This window comes from Embiotoca jacksoni, unplaced genomic scaffold, assembly GCF_022577435.1.
Source record: "Embiotoca jacksoni isolate LCO1_2020_lvr unplaced genomic scaffold, fEmbJac1.0.p SCAF_8, whole genome shotgun sequence".
Taxonomy (NCBI): Eukaryota; Metazoa; Chordata; class Actinopteri; family Embiotocidae; genus Embiotoca; species Embiotoca jacksoni.
Window position 1 is genome coordinate 16,477,266 of NW_027185436.1, and position 21,813 is coordinate 16,499,078.

Sequence of the window (21,813 nt, forward strand, 5' to 3'; positions counted from 1 at the left end):
AAATAATACAGGAAATAGTTTGCACATTACTACACTACACAACTGCATTACTATATCATATACTATACAATAATGTAGGTTTTTTTTTCCAAATAAATAATTTAAACGTGTGATGAGATGAATAGATGATAATTTAGGATTTATCTTAACATGTTGGTACCAGTATGAACCACCGAAGAAAAGAGATAAAAAAAAAATATAGAGGACAAAAGAGAACAAAGTCTGTCCAATTTAATTTGTCTGGAGCAATTTATTGTTATCTGGTAGAACCTGGCGCTTCCAGGACAGTAGGTGGCAGCAGTGCACTCTGATCTCGTTTGCGACGCTGCATTTAAAAAAATAAAATAAAAAGAAGAAGAAGACGAAAGATGTTGGGCGGTGTGGGTCTGCCTACTTTGTTGCTTCTTCTCCGGGTTACGCGGAGAGAAAAATCAAGCACACCACGTACTCAACAACCACGTCACTCACCGGAGCCCTGCTGCCAATTGCCCGACGTTAGTTAGCCAGCGGTTAGCATCTGGCTTCTCAGAAATGCCAATTGTTCCAGAAAAGGGGGGGTTATCCATTTTTTGTTCGTAAGTACTAGATTATTTAACTTCTATGAGCATATACGATTACTGTGTTGACGCTGACGATAAGTAAGACGTGACTAAAACGGGTCTGTTAGCTCTCTTATAGCCAAACTAACGCTTTAGTTGCTGAAAACGCAAACGAGAGGCAACGCGCACTGTTACCTGTCGTTTCTAAACAACAGTTGTCTGCCTTTACGGTTTGGCTAATTTTAGTCGACATACGGTGACATTACACATTACACAATAAATACATCTCGTCGAAGCTGTCTGTTCACTTGTCAGAGCAGTTTGTGCAACGTCAGGCCTTTTAAGACATATAAGCTCAATGTTAACCTTAAAATGTACAATATTTCTCCCTCCGAAAGGTCAAAATGATAAGTGAGGAAAACAGCAGGAGATGGAGCAAGTCAAATCTCCCTCCTTCAGCCGACTGATTCATCATTCATAGTAATAAGTGGACATCGTAGAGGACAATCTGCACCATGGGGAGGTTGGTTTGATGTCACTTGCTGGACATTTTGACGACCTCTCGCATATTTCACGCGCACTTCATTTGCTGAGGCTGTCCTCTCTTTTGTCTGCTGACAGGATCAGCTTTTCGTGCCTTTTCCCAGCCTCATGGCATTTCAGCCTGTCGTCCCAGGTTCTTCCTCGGCTCCTGATACCTTCCCTCAGACAGCTGCTCTTCATCGGTCTGGTGTTCTGCCTCATAGGACTGCTCTACCTTCTGCTCTTTGCTGGAAAAGGACACGACAGCTGGTTCTTAAAGGAGAATCACTTCCACAGGTACCGTAAACCAACAGCTGCGGTCCAAGTGCTGGTCAATATTATGTTTACAATTCTTTGTTGTTCAAAAGGCACTTGGCGAGAGTCACAGATGTGGATGTAACAGATACAAGCAACCCCAACCTGAACTACGGCCTGGTGGTGGACTGCGGCAGCAGCGGCTCCAGGGTATTTGTCTACTGCTGGCCTCGGCACAACGGTAACCCCCATGAACTGTTGGACATCCGGCAAATGAGAGATCAACACCGCAAGCCAGTGGTCATGAAGATCAAACCAGGTGAGATGCCCTGTGGTTGGCTTCTTATTATTCGAAGCATTATTTAAAGGAGTGGATGCAAACATTTCAAAAACGGACAAACCGTTTGTTTCAAGACCCTTAAAGTATGATATCATAATTTAACACAAAACATTAAAGGCATTAAAGGCCTTTTCTTGACTCACTTGGAAGTAATATTTTTGGTCTTTCTGTGTTTTCCTTGTAGGTATCTCTGAATTGGCTAAAACACCTGAGAAAGCCAGTGATTATATATACCCACTGCTAAGCTTTGCAGCCCAACACATTCCCAAAAATAAGCACCAAGAAACACCTCTGTACATCCTGTGCACAGCCGGAATGAGAATCCTGCCTGAAAGGTAAATTTGGGTCTAATGAAAATATCATCGTAACATGCAAATACAGGCTGTAGGAAATGTTTAGACCTCAGCTTTAATCAGCTCTGACCCAAGTTTTTGTGTTTGTGTGATCTCAGTCAACAAGAAGCACTTCTCGAAGATCTGCGCACAGATATCCCGGTGCACTTCAACTTCCTCTTCTCTGATTCCCATGTGGAAGTGATTTCTGGAAAACAAGAAGGTAAATAAATGGAAAAATAAAAACGGGGACAGTGATGATAGTTCCAGGTTCTTTGATATTTAAAACTTTATAAAACAGTTTGACTGTATTATAACATATTTAATACCGTGCGGTAGTTTTGAATCATCACTTCATCGGCACTGAAAGATTTCCTGCCAGTTGCTGTACCTGACACTCAAAATATTCAAGCACCAACAGACATTTGCATTATCTAAATTAGGAGTGGGGTGGGGAGGTGTAGGATTCTTCTCTGTGATTACGAACACTAATATGCTTCACTTCAATAACAAAAACTATCTCCGTCCACATCAGCATTACAGCACAGTTTACGAAATAATCTCTAGTCACCTCTGATGTTGTTTGTTTTCTTCTGGAAAAGGTTCTCGTGATAGGGGTGTGACAAATTAGAGAAGGACACGTCAAGACTGATAAGACCCAATCAGGAAGTGAACGTTGGTGTCTGTGTCATTGTTTTTAAAAGTTTCTTTCCTCCTCCCCCATCCAGATTAAAAGTCAACTCCGGAGTTGTCAAACTAAAACGGGGTCAGCAGCATTTTCAAAAGTCTTAGTTTCAGGGGTTCTAAATTGGCAAAGTAATGTGGACACTAGGTGTAAACGTAGCAAAAGCTATGGGTTTTAAATTAAAAACTTCATAATTCAATTCGATTCAATTCAATTCAATTTTATTTATATAGCGCCAAATATATATATATATATATATTTGTATATATGTATATATATATATACAAATAACACAAGTTATTTCATGCCGCTTAACACATTAAAGTCCTTACAACAGAACTTTACATTATTCAGAACAGAATTCAACAATTCCCACATAAGCTGGGAGGAGGAAAAAAACCTTTTAAGGGAGAAAAACCTCCAACAGAGGGAAGAAAAAACTCCCTCTGAACAGGAAGAAACCTCCGTCAGAACCAGGCTCAGAGGTGGAGAACATCTGCCTCGACCGGTTGGGGTGAGAGGAGAGCAGAGAGAGAAAAGGACAGCATGGAGATCCAAAACATGAGCTGTTGGTGCGGCTGACAGCCGCAGAGCAGAGACATGCAGCTCCATGGCCGGGGACATCTCAAAAGAAAGAACAAAAACTCAGCGAGCGAGGGAAATGTATGGAGAGGCAATAAGCAAAAATTATAGGACAGAAAAAGCTTAATGAGATCTAATGTTGCCTATGAGTGCATAGAGTAGTTGGTATGGATGTAACCTATATTGTAGACCTACTTTTAAATTAAAACCAGTGTAGCTTTGGAGATGCTGATAAAACGTCATATAATTAATCTGAAAATTGTATTCTTTTATTTTAGGCGTCTATGCATGGATTGGAATAAACTTTGTCCTTGGAAGGTTTAACCATGTGCACAATGGTAAGGACCTGATCAAGTAAAATTTCAATAGTGTACTAGTCACTATTTACCTTCACTGGTTGACTCACTCACCTCTCTGCTATCAATCCTACAAGATGGAGAAGCTGTGGTTGAGGTACATGTTCCAGGCAGCGATCAGCAGGAGGCGTTGATGAGGAAAAGGACTGCTGGTGTCCTGGACATGGGCGGCGTCTCCACACAGATCGCATACGAAGTGCCCAAAACTGTAAGCTTTGCTTCTCCACAACAGGTTATTATCCACAACCAATTCTGTTTTTGTTCTGTGCGTTTTTTTTGTCACTCACTCTTTGTTCTTCTTCCTCCTTCCAACCTCTGTCATTCAACTGGTTAAACCTGTATGCACCATTTTTATCCCGTGGAGACGATCTGCTCTCCATTCATCACTATTGAAGGCATACTGTAAGCCTGCTGCATGACTCCAGAGCAGGAGCTAGGTCTGAGAACATGAAGACATTTATATAGAGGCCAATAAATGGAATGGAAGTTGAATGTGTTGCAATGATTTATGTACAGTAGCAGGCTTGACATACACCGCTTGTCCTTTTTGCTCTCATTGTTTCCTGTTTACACCAAATGATGTTCAACTACATTTTAACTGTCATCTTGTTAAATAGCTTCAGCTTCTTAGTTTTTTTTACGATAAATCAGACTAGATATAACATTATTAAGCTTTTCCTTCATGTGGCCTCAAACATATGCAACCTCCTGTAATAATTAATGTGTGTGTGCTAATGTGTAAATGCTAAACCTATATGGATATGCATGGCCATAATGCGAGGCTGTCATCATTTCTCAGGCTGATCTGTGTTTGTTCCGCAGGAGGAAGTTGCCAAGAACTTACTGGCTGAGTTCAACTTAGGGTGTGACGCACATCGCACAGAGCATGTTTATCGTGTTTACGTGTCCACCTTCCTCGGTTTTGGAGGAAATGCAGCACGCCAAAGATATGAAGAAAGCCTCATCAGAAATACTGCCACTCGAAACAAGTGAGATCCACTTCTTTCTGTAAATGTTTCAGAGCAATCTGTACACGGGTATTCATACTGTACGGCTGATTTTATTCAGGCTCTTCGATCAGCATGTTGGTGAAACAGCAGAGTCGTCCCTCCTGGATCCCTGTCTACCCACTGACCTGCAGGATGAGATCGGCCTCTCCACACAGAAGCTCCATCTGCGAGGCACTGGAGACTTCGACCAGTGTAGACAGATTCTCCAGCCGTTCCTCAACCGCACTAACGAGACCCAAACCTCCCTCAACGGCATCTACCAGCCAGCTATAGACTACAGCAACAGTCAGTTCTACGGCTTCTCTGAGTTCTACTACTGCACGGAGGACGTGCTGCGCATGGGCGGCGATTATAATGCTTCGAAATACACTCAGGCTGCCAAGGTAAATGCTACATAGAAAAATCACACCCACTCTCATGAAGCATCCCAGATATGTCCTCAATATGCAAATTCACATTCCCTGAATATTTCGGGAAAGCCTGCCATAAATTATTGCTGTTAAAATCATAAAGTGCTGTTATAATTCATGTCAAATAGCCAGCTGTCACACACACACTGGTTATTCGGAATATTCTGTCTTCAATACATATCGCGTTTTAGCTTTTGAATCTTGTTGGTGTAATTCTACTGAAGGTTCAGAATTATAGAATTATTATAATAGTACTATAATAAAACTTTCCTGGCGTTGTACTTTAACATTCACAGAGTTACTGCGCCACTCAATGGAGGACTCTGAGGGAACGCTTTGACTCCGGCTTGTACGCCTCACATGCAGATCTTCACAGACTGAAGTACGTCATACATGATTATCAAACTGGTCTCATTCCAAAAAACATGTCTGTGACAAGAATGTTTACCGGGTGCTATATTTTCCTTGTGTCTGCAGGTACCAGTGTTTTAAATCAGCATGGATGTATGAAGTATTGCACTCTGGCTTCTCTTTCCCAACCAATTATAAAAACCTGAAGACTGCCCTGTTGGTCTATGAGAAGGAGGTCCAGTGGACTCTTGGAGCTATTCTTTATAGAACACGGTTTCTGCCTTTGAGGTAAGACAGACTTTTCCTCACATGCCCCCCCCCCCCCCCCCCCCCAATAATCCCCTGACATCCCAGCTAGTTAAATCTCTTCTTCAGTGTAAGTGGTGGAATTAATGATTAATGATTGGTCTACAGAGCAATCTTTAATAGCAGAGACAGTGGCTTTTTAGTCCACTTGGCAGCAGGAGGTAAATTAAGGCTGAGGAATGTCCCTGGTCTCGCACATATCCAAACTGAAATGAAACTCTGGCAAAGGACAAGTCACAAACCCGAGAAGTGAAAGTGAAAGAAAGAAAAAAATGGAAGTGTTATTCTACGAAATCAGTTTATTTCCACCTAACTGCCTTTGGCATTTAATAACAAAGTACTCTTGATCACACTTGGTGCTCACTTCTGGAAAAAGAAAAGAGGAAATGGTCCTTATCCATCTTGCCTGCGATAAGATTGCAGTTTGGCTGGTTTGAGCCTAATGACATGCTGCTCAGATAACAGCCCCACATAAATTGAAGATTCGAAAGGCATTTAGATACAATGAAGTGGGTCTGAACAGCATTTTTCAGTACATGTTGTCTTTTTGTTCAAAGCCGGTCTCATATGTGTGTGTTGTTTTTGTTTTGTCGTCTTCCAGGGACATCCAGCAGGAGAGTCTGAAAGGAGCGCACTCTCACTGGCGGCACAGCTTCTCCTTCGTCAACAACCACTACTTGTTCCTGGCTTGTTTCTTCATTGTGCTGCTGTCCATTATGCTGTACTTACTGCGACTGCGCCGCATTCATCGGCGTACAGCACAGCGCTGCACCCCCTCCTCTGCACCGTGGTTGGAAGAGGGCCTTGGCTCACCAACACTCCCCATCAACCTCTAAACTTTGTAGAGCGTAAAGTCTGGACAGCACGTCGGACTTTCCAAAGCCCAACTCCACTCTTTTTCTCTCTGAGGCCATCTACTTGTTCAGTGAGTCTCTGAAGGCGGCTTCCTACTCTGTATTGAGAAAAGGTACTACTGAGATTTGGACAAATGAAGAAAATCTTACATCAGTCTTCAGGCTTATCTCAGCCAATATTGGTGTTTAATTTATTTAGTTTAATCTTAAAAGTTATTTTTTAGGATTCATATTGTTGCTTGCAGCACACTCCTTTGTCAAATTCAAACGGCAGCTGCCTCCAAATGTCTAAAAAGACAAACATAACAGTACTTTTCTCTCTAGGTATTCTACCTTAAATAAAAGTTTGAATTTCACGAACTTGGAAAAATATCCCATGGTGGCATATAATTATATTTAGTATTTATGTGTGGGTATTTGCCTTTCTTTATGCCTTTTTATATGTACATGATCACATCTATGTTTTGTTGTTACAGTGGTTAGATGGAGTGAGCACTCACTATTTCTACAGAAACCTCGAATGCAATATAATTTATAATCAGTGGAAGGAGCACTTTGTAATGCAGTTAAAATGCACGTCCCAGCTGGAATGGTCTTTTTTCTGCGTGTGTCTGTCCCAAACTGTTCCGCTTCATATTTATATTGTGAGACAAACAGCCTTTAACAGCTATACTAGTGCAATACATGTCTTTTCACTCTTGGGAAACTCTCCAAAACCCAACTGCCTTTTGTCTCGAGTATCCATTTCTCTTAAGGCCCTGCTTAAATTCTTGTGTCGGGATTATCTTGACCGTTAAGTTGTTGCATATATTTACGTTGGGCTTCATTTTCAGAAGCTGTCATATCACTGCTGTGAGGGTGGATTGTAAATGAGAGCACATATACCCCATTATTTATGATAATGGTCTGAAGAAATGTTTTCAAAGATGAATGCGAAACAAATGTGACATTGCAAATCAATAATAAAGATTTTATGATATACTTTTCTGTTTATTTTATGAGGAGAAGATCAGTCTAAAGAGATATTGTGTCTTTATTTCAACAGAGGGAAGTAGAAATCCATAGTTGTTTTTGTAATGTAAACACCATCCTCTCTGTCCACTTTATACCAACTGACACATTTTCAGTTTAAGTGGTGCATGAAAGCATCAATCAATATTAATAATCTGCATGTAGCTGATGACCATATGGTCTCAGCACAGGGACTGTAGCTGGTTATATGGTGTGACACAACCGTGCAGATGCATCCTAAATGCAGTGTTTCTAGATTTCCATCTGTCTTTGTTGCCACTTCCAGAACTGACCTGTTGAAAGGATGCTGGTAAGAGAAATTGACCAAATATGTCAACTGCAAAAGATCAACTGGAATAAAACTGCTGAGGTTTGATGAGTGAATGTCTTCAGGAAGGATCCTCACGGTATTGAGTTTTTGCTGTAACTGCTAATACAATACTCCGCTTCTGAATGTATTACAGTATTTAAAGTGACAAATGTGTTCTTCCAGTCAAAACACAAAGTAAAGACAGCCATGTGATGCACTGTGAGAGCGGAGTAGTAATACTTGATGCTTACAGTCCATTCTGTGCAGCCTCCACAGCACGATGCAATTTATTGCAATTTTAACTGTAAAATGTATCAATCAATGTGCCGATTGACAATTGTGTTGGAAGATTCATGTCCACAGCCCCTATATTTCCAAACGTAACCAACTCCCATATTTGATATTTATGTAGTTCATCTGATTCAACTTTTACACTGAATACACACTGTTTTTTGCAGTTAACCCTTTTGACAAAGACTGACACAGTATCTGCAACAGTGCTATTGAAGTTAACCTCTGTGTAGTTTCTCTGTTTTTGCTGTGGCTTTGTCAGCGCTTTAATCTCACACCCTCACTATGGTAAATTGTAAACAGTGATAAGTAAGTGGTTCTGGCATTAATAGGGAATTTATCATCAGGAGAGCTGACATGCAATCAACACTAGGCTGTTGTTAATATTTGCAAGGTATAAATTAACATCAAACTGTAATCCAGATAAAGTGTCCACAATAAAACATGGCTGTAGCGGTTATACCTTAGTCATACAGTTTTATAAATACATGATAAAGTGGTGTTCACAGACACTACAAGGTTTATGCAGTCAGACTGTAGTTTTCCCCCTGAGCATGTGAATACAAGCTGTAACAACACTGCTTGAACAAGTGGCTCCTTAAAATGTCAGGCTCCTATCGTGCTGAGTCATTGATGTGTCAGTGCTTTCACAACAAGTGGAACTGCAGTGTGCATAGAGCTTATGTTTCAGCCAAAGGTGGGTGGCACAGGATAGTTTAATGGATCTAGCCAAACTCATTCCTATAAATGTAATAAATACTGGGGTTTTTTTGTGCTCAAAAAGAATAAAAACGCAATAAAAAAATTAAAATACTCTGACTTTACAAAATTGAAAGAAACAAATGTTCAGATCTTTCTCTGGGGAGAAGAAGAGGGTGGATTGACAGAGAACCAGTTAATTGTATGTGTGCTCAGTTGATATCCTTAACACAAACTGGGATCCAGCTTAGTGAAATTTAAACTTCTGGCTTGCAACAAGATACAAGAACACACAGCCAAGTGACATACTCTAAATAATTAAGAATTAAAGGTGTAACGTCAAAATGTGTCGACATTAGGATGACTGGTCTCCAGCAGGCTCCTTGAAATATTTTAATTGTAATGATCCTGTATGTACAAGTCTGAAAAAGCTAGAGCAGTGCCATGCTTCTCATTTAGGAACTAAACTAAAGCATCGATGTGGTGCATCCCTTTGCAAAGAGGCTTCAGTCTTCACTCCAGGCTATTTCGTACGACTTCACATGATGTGTGCAGATCGGTATGTTAGAATTTAACAGGGTTGCAGATGAAGGATTTATTGTGTAAACTGATGTTATTTAAAAAAATGCCTTAAATCTACCAACCTACTTTAAATACAATATATATAATCAAACACAAAAAGGAGTTACATAGCTGGACACCTTGATCAATTTATGTGACATGCACAAGTAAAAATAATCCAACATATAAATAATGTGACTCTGGAAAAGGCCTTTATGCACAAATACTGTATATACTTAGCCTGTAGGTCATTTTGGCCTCAACATGTCTGAAATCTGATTAGTGTAAAACTTTGAAGGATTTGTAATTTGTATACTATACTATACTAGGTTGTACCATTTTGCTTAAGTAACCTAAATGAATGAATATTTCTTCATTTTAAATGCAAGGGAAAACAAGTTACAGATATGCCCGAATGACAAAGTAAAGTTGCACGAGTTGTACTGATAAACAGACGGTGTCTGATAAGGGGACCACACCTCCTTATCTACTTAAACTGGACCGTCCGATTACACTTGTGTCAAGCCCATTCAAACTTAAAACGGGGGACAGGAATGGATGCACAGTGTTGTAACAGCAGGGTTGCGAAGTGTCAGAGGAATCCGGCAACGGAAACTTTTCATTGGCTGCCTCAAACTAAAGAGCCCGCCCTATTATTGACTATACGGAATACGATTGGTCCGCGTTCGCCCGACCCACGCCTCCTTTTGCTGACGTCATACACTGGACTGGGGCGCTGGAACTCCGGTAGCCAGTGATGATGTTGTGGTTATGCATGCCGCCGATGCCTCTCTGAGGGGTTATCTCGCACGGGAGACCGCCTGAGAGAGCTCTCCACGCATGGAGTTGAGCTCGGACCGTGTGGCGGCAACACTGGAGATGTCGCAGATCAAAAGCAAAGACGACGAGCCTTTCAATAGTGACGGCGACTACGAGAGCTTGCCACCTCATGTCTCCGTGACGACCCACATGACAGCGGGAGCCGTGGCTGGCGTACTGGAGCACACGGTGATGTACCCCGTGGACTCCGTCAAGGTAAACGCACACGGAGGCTGCTGTTTCGCTCTCGTTTCGCCACCGCAGCTCATTCACCGACTCGCTGCGGAGCACCGCGGACGGTACCGGACGTTTCTGCTACCGCCCGCTAACGGAGCATTAGCCGTGAAGTCTTTTAAGGCTGCTCATCCTCAGCTAGCCTCGGTGTTAGCACCGACCGCCTGCTCGCTGCAAGCGCACTCGACAAACTAGTTCAGCGAGCTGGCGTGAAGTAAAATCGCACTTAAGTAAACGTGTTAAAGACGCCGACTAAAGTAGTCACCGATTTATCGCTTATTTCTCCCGGCGACTAATAACTTTGCTAACGCGGCGCGCTGCTTACTTGACGCCCGGTGTAACCTTAATTTGCCCAAAGGCACATGTCAGCAAAGTTAGAACAAAGTTAGTCTTTTTTAAATCATGAGCTCATTTTTGCCAGAATGTTTTCCTTACAAGCACATCTGTGTGTTGTTGTTGTTGTTGTTGTTTTTTAACCACTCAAACGGTGTGTGTAGTCCAGCTTTTTCCTTGTACTGATAAAGGCTCAGTGAAGGTCAAGTATAAGGCTCGGCTGAAATAAATAAACTGCCTCGAAATTGCAAACTACAGTGAACATTATTCACTATTTATTAGACTTTTAAAGGGCAAATAATAACCTATTACCATGTTGCTAAACTATAGAGCACTTACAGAGTACCCCTCTGTGGCCAGTAATAGATCATTTTAGTCACTAACAAAGTAAATATTCTGTTAGTTTCAAAAGAGGTCAATTTAAAAGATTTTAAAAGAACACTGAACTGCAAGGAATACTAAATTAGTTGATAAACAGAAAATTAATTGACAGCTATTTTGATCATGAAATAATCTGTGTATTTTTGTAATGAAAAAATGCAAAAATTCTCAGATTCCAGCTGGTCTTCTTTTTTCTTCTTTTTTCTTTTTTTACTTGTTTTAATGTTCTGACATTTTAAAGATCAATGTGAATGGATTAATAGAGAAACTAGTCAAAAGATGAATCGATAATAAAACTAATCGTTTTTTGTAGCCCGAATGTGCTTAACAGAGTTATTATATTTCAGGATTTTCCCTACCATGATAACACTTAGGTGCGGCACCCAAGCATTTCTTTTGCAGCTAAGGCACTATAGCTTCACTACAAACTTTGTTTTCCCAATGCTTGGCGATTATTATTTTAACTTTTAACTTTTTTTGTGTGTCATTGTAAACTGAATATTGTTTGGTTTTGGACTGTTGGCCGGACAAAAGAGGACATTTGAAGATGTCCTCAGACATTGTGATTGGTATTTTCTACTAGTTTTTGGCATTTTCTTGACTGAACAATTAATTAATATATTTTATTTATTTAGTTTCAGTTTTTTATAATACACAGTGATAAAAAAACAACAACAACATAAATCTGATTTTTATTTATTTATGATGAACACTGTTTTTTCTCCCTCAAATGTTATGCGTTTCCCTAAATAATTTGGTTGCAGGAATTTAATGAACACACAATAGTCTTTTGACATGAGTAGAACAAGGAAGACCAAATTTGATCTTGGGGAAATCCTGATAAAAATTCTCGTGGGAAAGACAAATTACTGCCAAGTGCGTGTTCTTTTTTAAGCTGTGTGTGAAGCCGAATCAGTGAAGGTCAAAACTGGTGTAACGTACACATCAGCAATAAAATCTAAGATTACAGAGTTTCTGCTTCGGAGCCACAATGGCAACAATTTTGTCTTGATGGATTCAAACACAGTGGCAGGCATCGAGGTACAGAGCTAATGACTGTGAATTTCCAATTGTTGGAGCAGCTTTGGGGATCACACATTGCAAGTCCATAAAAAGTCCATAAACAGAGGAACCCCATCAGCACTTTGTGTGACGAGTGTTTGGCAAATGGAAACACAAATTTGTTCACTAATACCATTTTGGCCATGTTGAAGTTAAAGCTTAATGGTGAGTGTGAATGTTTGGCTAAATACAATTCTGGCCTGTTCTGAGCTTGTTAAAAATTGGCTCGTATCTGCAAAGTGAATAGCAAACTGTTTTGTAACTGAACTTTGTGCCTGCAATCCTCTCTCCTGCTCAGCTTTTCTTCCCAAAGAATGTTGCATTGTTTTAATTATTTGGCATGCAACAATAATCTTGATGTAGTGCTGACAACTTCATAAACATGATCTAAAAAAAAGTCACTATATCCTCTTTTTTTGTGTGTCATATTGACTCTTTAGATATTTAATCATGGGCCTGTATTACTCAAACCAGTGTTGCCATTTCCTCTTGTGTTATTTTGTTAGTTTGTACCAGCACCTTCCCGTTTTAGATGAGACAGCCATTCAGTTTGATCAGTGTGTGAATGGAGTTTCCACAGTTCCTAAATGTCGTAGGATCTCCGCAGACGAAAGAAGAACTCGTGGCTCCAATTTGATCCCACTTTACTTTCAATTCAATTTCAATTCAGTTTATTTTAAGTGGAAACACTTTATAATCACAAAAAACACATTTATTTTTACACAAACAACGCATCTCAGACATCAAAGTCAATGCAAAGCATTTATTTCCAGTTAAAGGTCCTAAATCAAAAAGCTGATGAAGTATTTGGTGTCTTACATTAAGATTTGTTAGCCTGCTTCTAATGTGTCATTATTTAGAATCTCAGTACATCGTGGTAAAAGTGTTTGAATCTCCCAGTAAAAAAGCGAGACAGAGCTACGACTCAGGGAGTGGCCCGTGTTAATGTTAGGAGGAGTGTCTTATCAGTGTTGCACACATTTGAAATCAGCCTCACGCAGTTATGGGTGTGTGTGTATAATCGATATTCTGTGGTGTTGATTAGTAAACTGTCAGAAAACAAGACCAGACAATTTAGAAATATCGGACACAATGCGGCGTAATAGATGGGACTGTTTCCTTCTCACCATGTTAAATGACACTGGTGTTCCCGCTTGTTTCTTTACCTCAGTTGACTGATGTTGAAATGATCTGATCACAAGTGACAGTGATGTTGAAACTATGCGTATCGTGCATACAATGCCTTCCAGTTTTGAAGAAAAATGCAGCTGTAAAACATTTGACGGTGAGTTTATTTTTAAATCAGCAGCTGAAATACTATTTATAATCTAATCTGCAATCTTGTCCTGAAATTAATCCTGAAATACTGGGCTTATGTTTCCCCACTACTTTACAACTCATGTTTTAACAGTTTCTTAGAGACTGTTCACATTTGGTATTAACAAGCATTCCGAGTGACCTGATGACAAGTGGACAGCTTTAAGTTTGTCTGTTCCACAGACTGTATATAAAAGTGTGACATAGCTTCCTGGTCTGAAAAATGAGGCCAATGCCGTAGTGCCTTAAGCTGCAATACCACCGAGTGCCACTAGAGGCTGGCTCCAAAAAGCGTCCAGCTTCATAGACTCCCATTCAACTTGTCTCATCGTCGGGTTTCCAACCGGATCGAGTCAGATCCACCGCTCACTCTATCCCGGCTCGTCGAATCGTGGTCACTTCTGGCTCCAAACTACGCCGACCTAGCAAGACGGCGACGGCCCATTTTTCAAACTCGAAGCTTCGTGACGGCAGTTCACAAACCAGTGGGTGATGTCACTGTTGGTTGCCGCTTGGTCTGTTCACGCCTGGCTTTAAGCATGCGTCTCGAATGACCATTCATGCTCGGATCTCATTTCGCCGCTCGATATCCAAATGAATATGTACAACACGTAAATATACTAGTAAATAAACACGTTAACACGTACAGAAACATGAGGAGAGAGGAGATGAAGCGACAGGCAATGAACAAAATGAGACATCTTCCCTCACCGGAGCCTCATTTTAATGCTCTGTCTATTTGAAGTTTTGTCACATTTGTCAATGTCTGAACACTCAATCTTGTAACTCGGCGCTTGAACCGTCAGGTGTGAGCCTATTATGTTGCTTTAGGCTCAGATTATTTCATTTTTCCAGCGGGCTTGAGAGGGTTGAGCTATGCCCGGCGTTGGATAAATGAACTGTGTGAGAGGGCGGGGGGCTGTTCCACCGCTGTGGGTCTGATGTGGCTCATAAATTACAAATGAGATAACCATAAATTTAAAAAAAAAAAAATAAAAATAAAAAAAATCACAAAGGATGGTTTGGTAGAACAAGCGTCTTGTAGCAGTTTATGTAGCAGCTCTCCTACTTTTTGTACAGTTCAGCTGTGCATGGCAAAATCACACAGGATATTGAATATATTGGTGGGGCAAACCCTGTGATAATATTGTTTCTGATGGTTCTCACCCTTAAAAGTTACCACGAATAAAGAGTACAGTTGTTGGGTGCGGTTGGAACTGTCTGTAGTTTACTTAGTCCCCATCATAATTTAATCTTCAGGATGTCTGGAAAGCAAATTAACTTTGTCATTTGTAAGCAGTTTTATCTACCAAACACCTCACTGATTCTCACCTGAGGAGGTGGAAATATAAAATTCATATTAATTCCATTGTCTGAAACAGAACAGTGTGACTTGTAGTGCATAAATGCAGCCACACAAACTTAAAACATAAAAGGCGCTGCCAAGTTTTGTGTGCCCCATGTTCCCAAATCTGTATCCAACGGAAATGTAATTGATATTTTATTGTCAAACCAAAGGAAGGAAACACAGTGGAACATGCTGAGGAAGATAGACTCGGCCTATCTCCTGAGCCAGCCCCAGATCTCCTCGCAAATAAAAACATGCTTTGTGTTGTCCGGATAACTTGGCATGGTGGAGTAAAACAAAAGAGCTGCCACAGCCTCCCACACCAGCCTGGGAGAGACAAACATCACTCACACGAGACCTCCCGACTGCCAAGGCCACTTACTCTCGGGACAATGCGACAGCATTACAAGGAGCAATACATCAAGAAACCATGATCTGGCCCACATCGAGTGCCTATTTTATAGCCACTGGGTCTCAATCAAGCAATAATGCTGAGCCCTCACTTGTAACTGTTATCTAATCAAACTAATAATAAGGGAATATGTCTTTTATTTTTTTTCAGACGCGGATGCAGAGCTTGCAGCCCGACCCAAACGCACAGTACAGGGGCGTATACGAGGCTCTGAAAAGGATCATCCGGACAGAGGGAGTCTTCAGACCGCTGAGAGGCCTCAACATCACCATGATGGGAGCGGGGCCCGCCCATGCTCTCTACTTCGCCTGCTATGAACGGGTGAAACGCTCTTTAAGTGACGTCATTCAGAGCGGAGGCAACAGCCATTTAGCCAACGGTATGAGTTTCCATGTCTCAACACAAAACGCTGGAGCGTAATACGAACGGCTTTTACGGCTGACTTTGCGACATTGCCTGGAGGAGTGCAGTTAGAATAAGTCATGCTGGTGCCATATCCTGTTTATAATGGCTCGGACAAATGTGTATCCAACACACGAAAAACCCCAAAATGGGATATGTTGTCGTAAACCAGTGTTGTTGTTTTTTAGCAAGCAAACACCAAGAGAAAATGATCATTTCAGCAGGACCTCTACTAAAATAAAGAACACATTTGTGACAAGTGATATTGATGCTAAAATGGTTGTAAGCACGGTCGCAGATTTATTTTTGTGTTTTCACAGGTGTGGCAGGTAGTGTGGCGACTGTTCTTCATGATGCCATCATGAATCCTGCTGATGGTAAGAAAAACATTTAAATGCTAACGTTGAGGATGTTGACGTAGATGATCAACAGAACCAACAACATATTGATCTTACTTTCATGAATGATTTGTGTAGCCAACGGCATCCTTTGTTCCTCTGTAACAGCTTCTTTGTTGTCCATAAACAGCCGTGAGTCGTGTCAGTGCCCGATCTGTTCTGCACACACACACACACACACACACACACACACACACACACACATCGTTTACTACCCAAGAAGAAGAACAATCCTTTCAGCAGCCTTGTGTCATCATATTCCTTTAATTTGTGTGTTGATAACGTAATTCTAGTAACACGTCTTGTCAATCGAAACTTATCTGCGGTTTTATACTGGCTGATATTGGCAGTGGCACATTAAATATAAAAATGAGCATGAAGAGAGGTAGCAGTTTGTTTTTGGTCATATCGTGATGACTTGGACAACTGATCAGTTTTCTTAGTTTCATGAGAAAGAAGTAATGTCAGGAATGCCTGCCTCTGTGTTCACCATTTTGTCTGCAGCGCACTCTTGGCTTGTGATCGTAAAGTGTTTCAACAGCGTAACAGAAATTCAGAATGCGCAGGCGCGTGGATCAGGCAGCCGTCAAAGATCGGGTACTGACAAGCCACGCTGTTGGTCTGGGTGACATGTCACTTCATTACAATGGACATTGGTACTGTACTGTTTAGTTTGAGTCAGTGCTACATACACTGTCCTTCTAAATGTTCACAAATTCACTAAATGTATATTAACCAGTGGCTGAAAGTAGATCCCAGCAAGTGCACCATTCACTCCAGCTATTTTTTGAAAAAAAAAAACAAACAAACAAAAAAAAACAAAAAACAAAACAAAACATCTCACCTAGCAACATATAAAAAAATCATTTGCCCAACTGAAAGTATGTTTTTTTTTTTTTTTTTTCATGTTTTTTTTCTAGATTTTTTTTTTTTTTTTAAACTATCTTTCATTTTAATTGCAAAATATAAATGTGTATAGAATGCATATAAAACGCATAAAATCAAACATGCTAACGTGGTTCCTGGTTTCCTTCCATTGCTCAGTGGTGAAGCAGAGGATGCAAATGTACAACTCTCCATATCGAGGACTTTTGGACTGTGTTCGAACAATAACGCATAATGAAGGTATTGGAGCCTTCTACCGCAGCTACAGCACACAGCTGACCATGAACATCCCCTTCCAGGCCGTTCACTTCATCACCTACGAACTGATGCAGGAACAGTTGAACCCCCAGAGACATTACCACCCTGGCAGCCACATCGTGTCGGGGGCAGCGGCGGGAGCTGTATCCGCTGCCATAACTACTCCTCTTGATGTTTGTAAAACGCTGCTCAACACTCAAGAGAATGTGGCGCTCAACTCCATGAACATCAGCGGCCACTTAACAGGAATGGCCAACACCTTCAGGACAGTGTACCGGCTCGGGGGTCCGGCGGCTTTCTTCAAAGGGGTCCAAGCTCGGATTATATACCAGATGCCCTCCACTGCCATTGCCTGGTCAGTGTACGAGTTCTTCAAGTACTTCCTGACAAAGCAGCAGCTGGAACAAGAGGCAGGACCTCGCCGGCTGTAATGGGAAGTAAAGAAACACACACCTGGACCGCTGAGAGAACTCCAACCTCCAAAGTGTGTGAGATCAATGGGTTTTTCACCCTGGTAGAGGTGTGGAAGGGAATGCCACTCTTCATTGTTCACTTATCGACATCTGTGTGTGTTTTTAATTTAGCATGATGCACAACCAGGATATGCAACAGAGGTGACCGTTCTTAAAAGGACAGATGTTTAGAGAAGAGTTCTATCTATATCTTCCCCTTCTCACAAACACATCATCCACAACTTTTCCAAAATCCACATATTGTGTACACATGATTGAGTCGTCTCAAATTATGTTTATATTTCCCAATATTGGAACTTCTTATTTATTTTGTTAGCTTTCCAAAGCTTGTATTTTATGGATGTGGAAGAAACACAGTGCTGTTTGTTTTATTTTATTGTGTGTTTAAAAAGAACCATGACAACACATTCCTTTTCTTCACTCCTTTGCGGATGGGACAGTTTCGCTCTCCAAGTGCCTCATTAATATGAAACACTGCTTGACTTTTTAAAAAAAAAATTTTATATTCTCTTGTTAATTTGTATCTCGCCCAAGTTGGGTCAAAAAATGCACTCCATTCTGTTATAACATTTGATGTCATAACCGTTTATGCATGTCAAATTTGAACATGCTAAACTGAATGACGTTTTATTATATTTCAATACTATCTCTGCAGCAGATAGTCAGGTGTTAGTCTGCATCAATTCTCTTGTTTTTTTTGTTCATGCTTTTTTTTATTCATTAAATACTGAATATAGGTTTTTTTTCCCCTCCTGAGAGACCCCTTGTCTCTCAGCATTGTGGTGTGTTGGCCGTAACGGTTCCGTTATTTGCCTTTTTTTTTTTAATAAAAAGCAGTCACACAATGCTTCTGAATCACGCACAAGCACCTTACTGTTGCAGAAAGTAGGCAGCTTGTTTATATGTATTCAAAACATGAATATGTATTTTGACTGACTATTTCTGAGAAACCTCTCTAAGCAGGTCCAAATATGGATGAGGTAAGGCTGTCACTTGGGATGGTGTTAATGTCTCGTCCTTCATGTGCACGTGGATCTGTGTTTTTGGGTGGACTGCTTTGTTTATATGTATCATACTGACTTTGAAAATAAAGGTTGTAGATTGTATAGACAAAAACATATATGTTTGACTGAAACGTGCAGACTCTGTGACCCAAAATCATCATAACTTTAATTTGATTCTGAAACCGAGCAATGCTGTTTGGCACACTTTTTGTTACCGCAAGGCCAGTAACGACTTCATGAAATCAGCTGGTAAGAAGGCAATGCTATTTCTTTTATTGTCACTCATCCTGTTGTAGTTACACATTTCCTGTGTGCTCACGGCTCCTTCCAGCCCTATTGTCTATTTTTGATTCAGAAGTCGAGACATTTTGCCAGATATTGATGTAATCCAGAGAATAGCCAGATTTATTTGTTTTTAATCATGGAGGAAGTCATTAGATCCCTGTGGTCTCACAAACCCTTTAGCAACAGATTCCTCGCGCTTGTGCAGTCGGGTAAACGTTAAAAAACCAAAGACATTCATTATATTCTATGCATCCTACTTTTAATCTGTATGATGCCATGTGCCTGCCTGCTGTGAATTGTCAGTACACCCTTTCCCCTACAGTTGCCACTCAATAATGTTAAATTTCCTAACCACTTGAATTCAGAATCTCCCACGTAACTAGACGTAGAGATTTTCTGCATGTGTTTGGAGTCCTGAGCAAAAGCAGTTTCAAACGGAAACTGGATGTTACTTTAAATGTCTTGAAAAGTTGTCACTATAGTTTGAAAATTACGTTGTGACCTTATTTTTATTGATTGATTTGATTGAGTCGGTTGAGACTATATTGAATATTTCACTTAAATGGATACAAAAATTGAGTTGCCTTGCATTCAAAAACATCTTTATTTGTATATATCCCTGTTTTTAAAAAAAAAAAAAAAAAATTTTTTTATCTTAAATCTTGACATACTTCAGTTAGTCTGTTGCATGCCTTGTGCTTTTTTTTTGTTGGTGGTGGAAACACTGATTCTGTGTTAATTGTGTTAAACAAAATTCAAATGAAGCCAGTCAAAATAGGTTTTCAAATTAATGCATTACACTGCTTGCCCTCCTCCTTCATTCTTTTGAGATATTGTTTCATAACTGTGAGTAATACTAGTAGTGTCATAATCATAAAGGTAGTGTTTTAAGTAGATGCGTATTGTTTAAAATAGACAGGAGAGCTGATATTCCAGATGGGGATTTCCATAATGTAAATAGTCTTATGCTATTTATGCACAATTGATTAAAATGGGAGTTTGGGTGATTTTTGTTGAGTGCCATTGCCAGAACAGGAACCCTGAGAAGTTTGACAATGCAAATATGAAATGCTTGTGATAATGCTGCTACAGTATGTAACACTGGAGCTCAAATAAACATACAAGTGACTAATGCTGTTTTTTTTTTTTTGTCTTTGTGTGTGTTTTGAGTCTAAACTGAATCTATATTTGCTTTTATAATCTGCTGTTTCAAGTATTTTAGATGATTGTTTTTATTCTTTCAGCATCAAAATACAACAACCAAGAGTTTCATAAGTTTCTTGTAAAGTTTGTGATGTATGGTTAGGTTAGGTAGTTACTTTATTAATCCCCGAGGGGAATTTTTTTTCCCCGCTACAGCAGCATACAGAAGCAATAAGATAATAATAGAATAATAGAAAAGCAATAAAATAGCAGTAAAAAATATTAAATATTAAATATAAAATGCACAGTATATACAGTATGGTACATATCTATATATATATTATATACAAACAACCAAGAAACACAGTCAACAGTGTTATTGTTATGTGATGTATTATCATTTTAACTGGTTGGGTATTATATATTTCAATATATTATATTATATTATGGTCATACCTGGAACAATACGATTTCAGACACCCCTAAAGTGGACCATACCATTTCTTCACCTTGACGTAGAACCCCCCCCCCCCCCCTCACACCCCCATTTACCGGTCTCGGTTACGTCATTGCAGCGTCTTGTCGAGAAGTTTGTACCAGCAGCGTCGCACAAGCCAGTGGAGACGTAAGTGAACTTTTACCTACACGTCCTTACTTTCTGAGTTAGATTGTACTCACAGGTTAAAAATCATCGACAACGTTCGCCGTACTTCTAGGTTTTGCTTTGATGTACAGTTTAGCTTGCTAAAGTTAGCTGGCTGATAGCGCGCCCATTCATTTCCAGTGATGACTTGAAGTTTGATAACCAACTATGATGTCATATGGTAGCTAACGTTGGTGCTCAGTCATGAGCAGTGACAATGTAGGATTAGTCGTTGTTTTGACAACAATATCGAGTTTATTATTTAATTTTAGTAGTCTCTCGTTTGGCTTTGGGGTTTAGTTTGTTTTTTTGCCTGTTAGATATTAGCTTTTTTTATTTTTATTTTTTTTTTAAACAGGAACTGCCTTTGTTTTTACTCAGGAATACAATCATTTTAACTGGTTGGGTTAATTATCAATATTCAAATCCATGATTAAATGTGGGACTACTTTATTGAGCTCCGATTAGGTTTCACTGACAGAGTGAGCCAGAGGAGAGGAGATATATCTGGCACTTTTTTTTTTTGTTACGTAAAGACTACGTTGAAACTTTAAACAATCAGGTCTTTGAGATATTGCAGCCTGTATTTTGTGCGGTTGTCATGCAGTTGTGTAGCGAGCAGGACAGTAATGACAACAAAATACTCCTGGTGTACTATTAGGACTTGTGTTTTATTACAAATAAATGACAGCAGGGGTTAGTGCTATCACTTTCAAAGGGTGAAATCCTTCAGGAAAGGGTTTTTGCATAACTAAATACTAGAGTGGGTAAGTGAGCCAACCCTTTAAAACGTGTATCTTGCAGAAGTTGCACACCTCCAATAGAGGGCAGTATAGTATCATATCTTCAAAGGCACAGATCCTGTTGAGATATGCTGTCACTGTGTTTGGATCTGCCAACCAATGCTAAGATGCATGATGTTGAAATCAGTTCAGCACTATTGACTCTGCTTTAATTGTTGACTAGAAAAAAAAAAAAAAAGTCTGGCACAAGTGTTTGAAT

General features: G+C 40.1%; 2 protein-coding genes across 3 annotated transcripts; both read left to right on the forward strand.

The window, feature by feature from the left end:
* Positions 1-419: 419 nt before the first annotated feature.
* entpd4 (ectonucleoside triphosphate diphosphohydrolase 4) lies at positions 420-7,523 on the forward strand. Of its 2 annotated transcripts, none has more exons than XM_069138596.1 (13): positions 420-575; positions 938-1,062; positions 1,161-1,358; positions 1,430-1,635; positions 1,841-1,991; positions 2,108-2,211; positions 3,534-3,593; positions 3,689-3,843; positions 4,434-4,600; positions 4,680-5,004; positions 5,328-5,413; positions 5,509-5,670; positions 6,290-7,523. In XM_069138596.1, the coding sequence occupies exons 2-13, from the start codon at positions 1,055-1,057 to the stop codon at positions 6,522-6,524; spliced, it is 1,857 nt and encodes a 618-aa protein (XP_068994697.1). In that variant the 5' UTR covers positions 420-575; positions 938-1,054; the 3' UTR covers positions 6,525-7,523. The 2 variants fall into 2 exon arrangements, with proteins under 2 accessions (XP_068994697.1, XP_068994698.1); XM_069138597.1 differs by having other exon boundaries at positions 3,689-3,819.
* A 2,448-nt stretch (positions 7,524-9,971) lies between these two features.
* slc25a37 (solute carrier family 25 member 37) lies at positions 9,972-20,158 on the forward strand. The gene is made up of 4 exons (XM_069138727.1): positions 9,972-10,449; positions 15,471-15,699; positions 16,043-16,099; positions 17,165-20,158. The coding sequence occupies exons 1-4, from the start codon at positions 10,255-10,257 to the stop codon at positions 17,692-17,694; spliced, it is 1,011 nt and encodes a 336-aa protein (XP_068994828.1). The 5' UTR covers positions 9,972-10,254; the 3' UTR covers positions 17,695-20,158.
* Positions 20,159-21,813: the final 1,655 nt, after the last annotated feature.

Coding starts and splice junctions, on each gene's coding strand:
- entpd4 (XM_069138596.1), top strand. Junction 5,005..5,327: donor AATACACTCAGGCTGCCAAG/GTAAATGCTACA, acceptor TAACATTCACAG/AGTTACTGCGCCACTCAATG. Junction 5,414..5,508: donor GCAGATCTTCACAGACTGAA/GTACGTCATACA, acceptor TTGTGTCTGCAG/GTACCAGTGTTTTAAATCAG.
- slc25a37 (XM_069138727.1), top strand. CDS start 10,255: ATGGAGTTGAGCTCGGACCGTGTGGCGGCAACACTGGAGATGTCGCAG. Junction 15,700..16,042: donor CAACAGCCATTTAGCCAACG/GTATGAGTTTCC, acceptor GTGTTTTCACAG/GTGTGGCAGGTAGTGTGGCG. Junction 16,100..17,164: donor CATCATGAATCCTGCTGATG/GTAAGAAAAACA, acceptor TCCATTGCTCAG/TGGTGAAGCAGAGGATGCAA.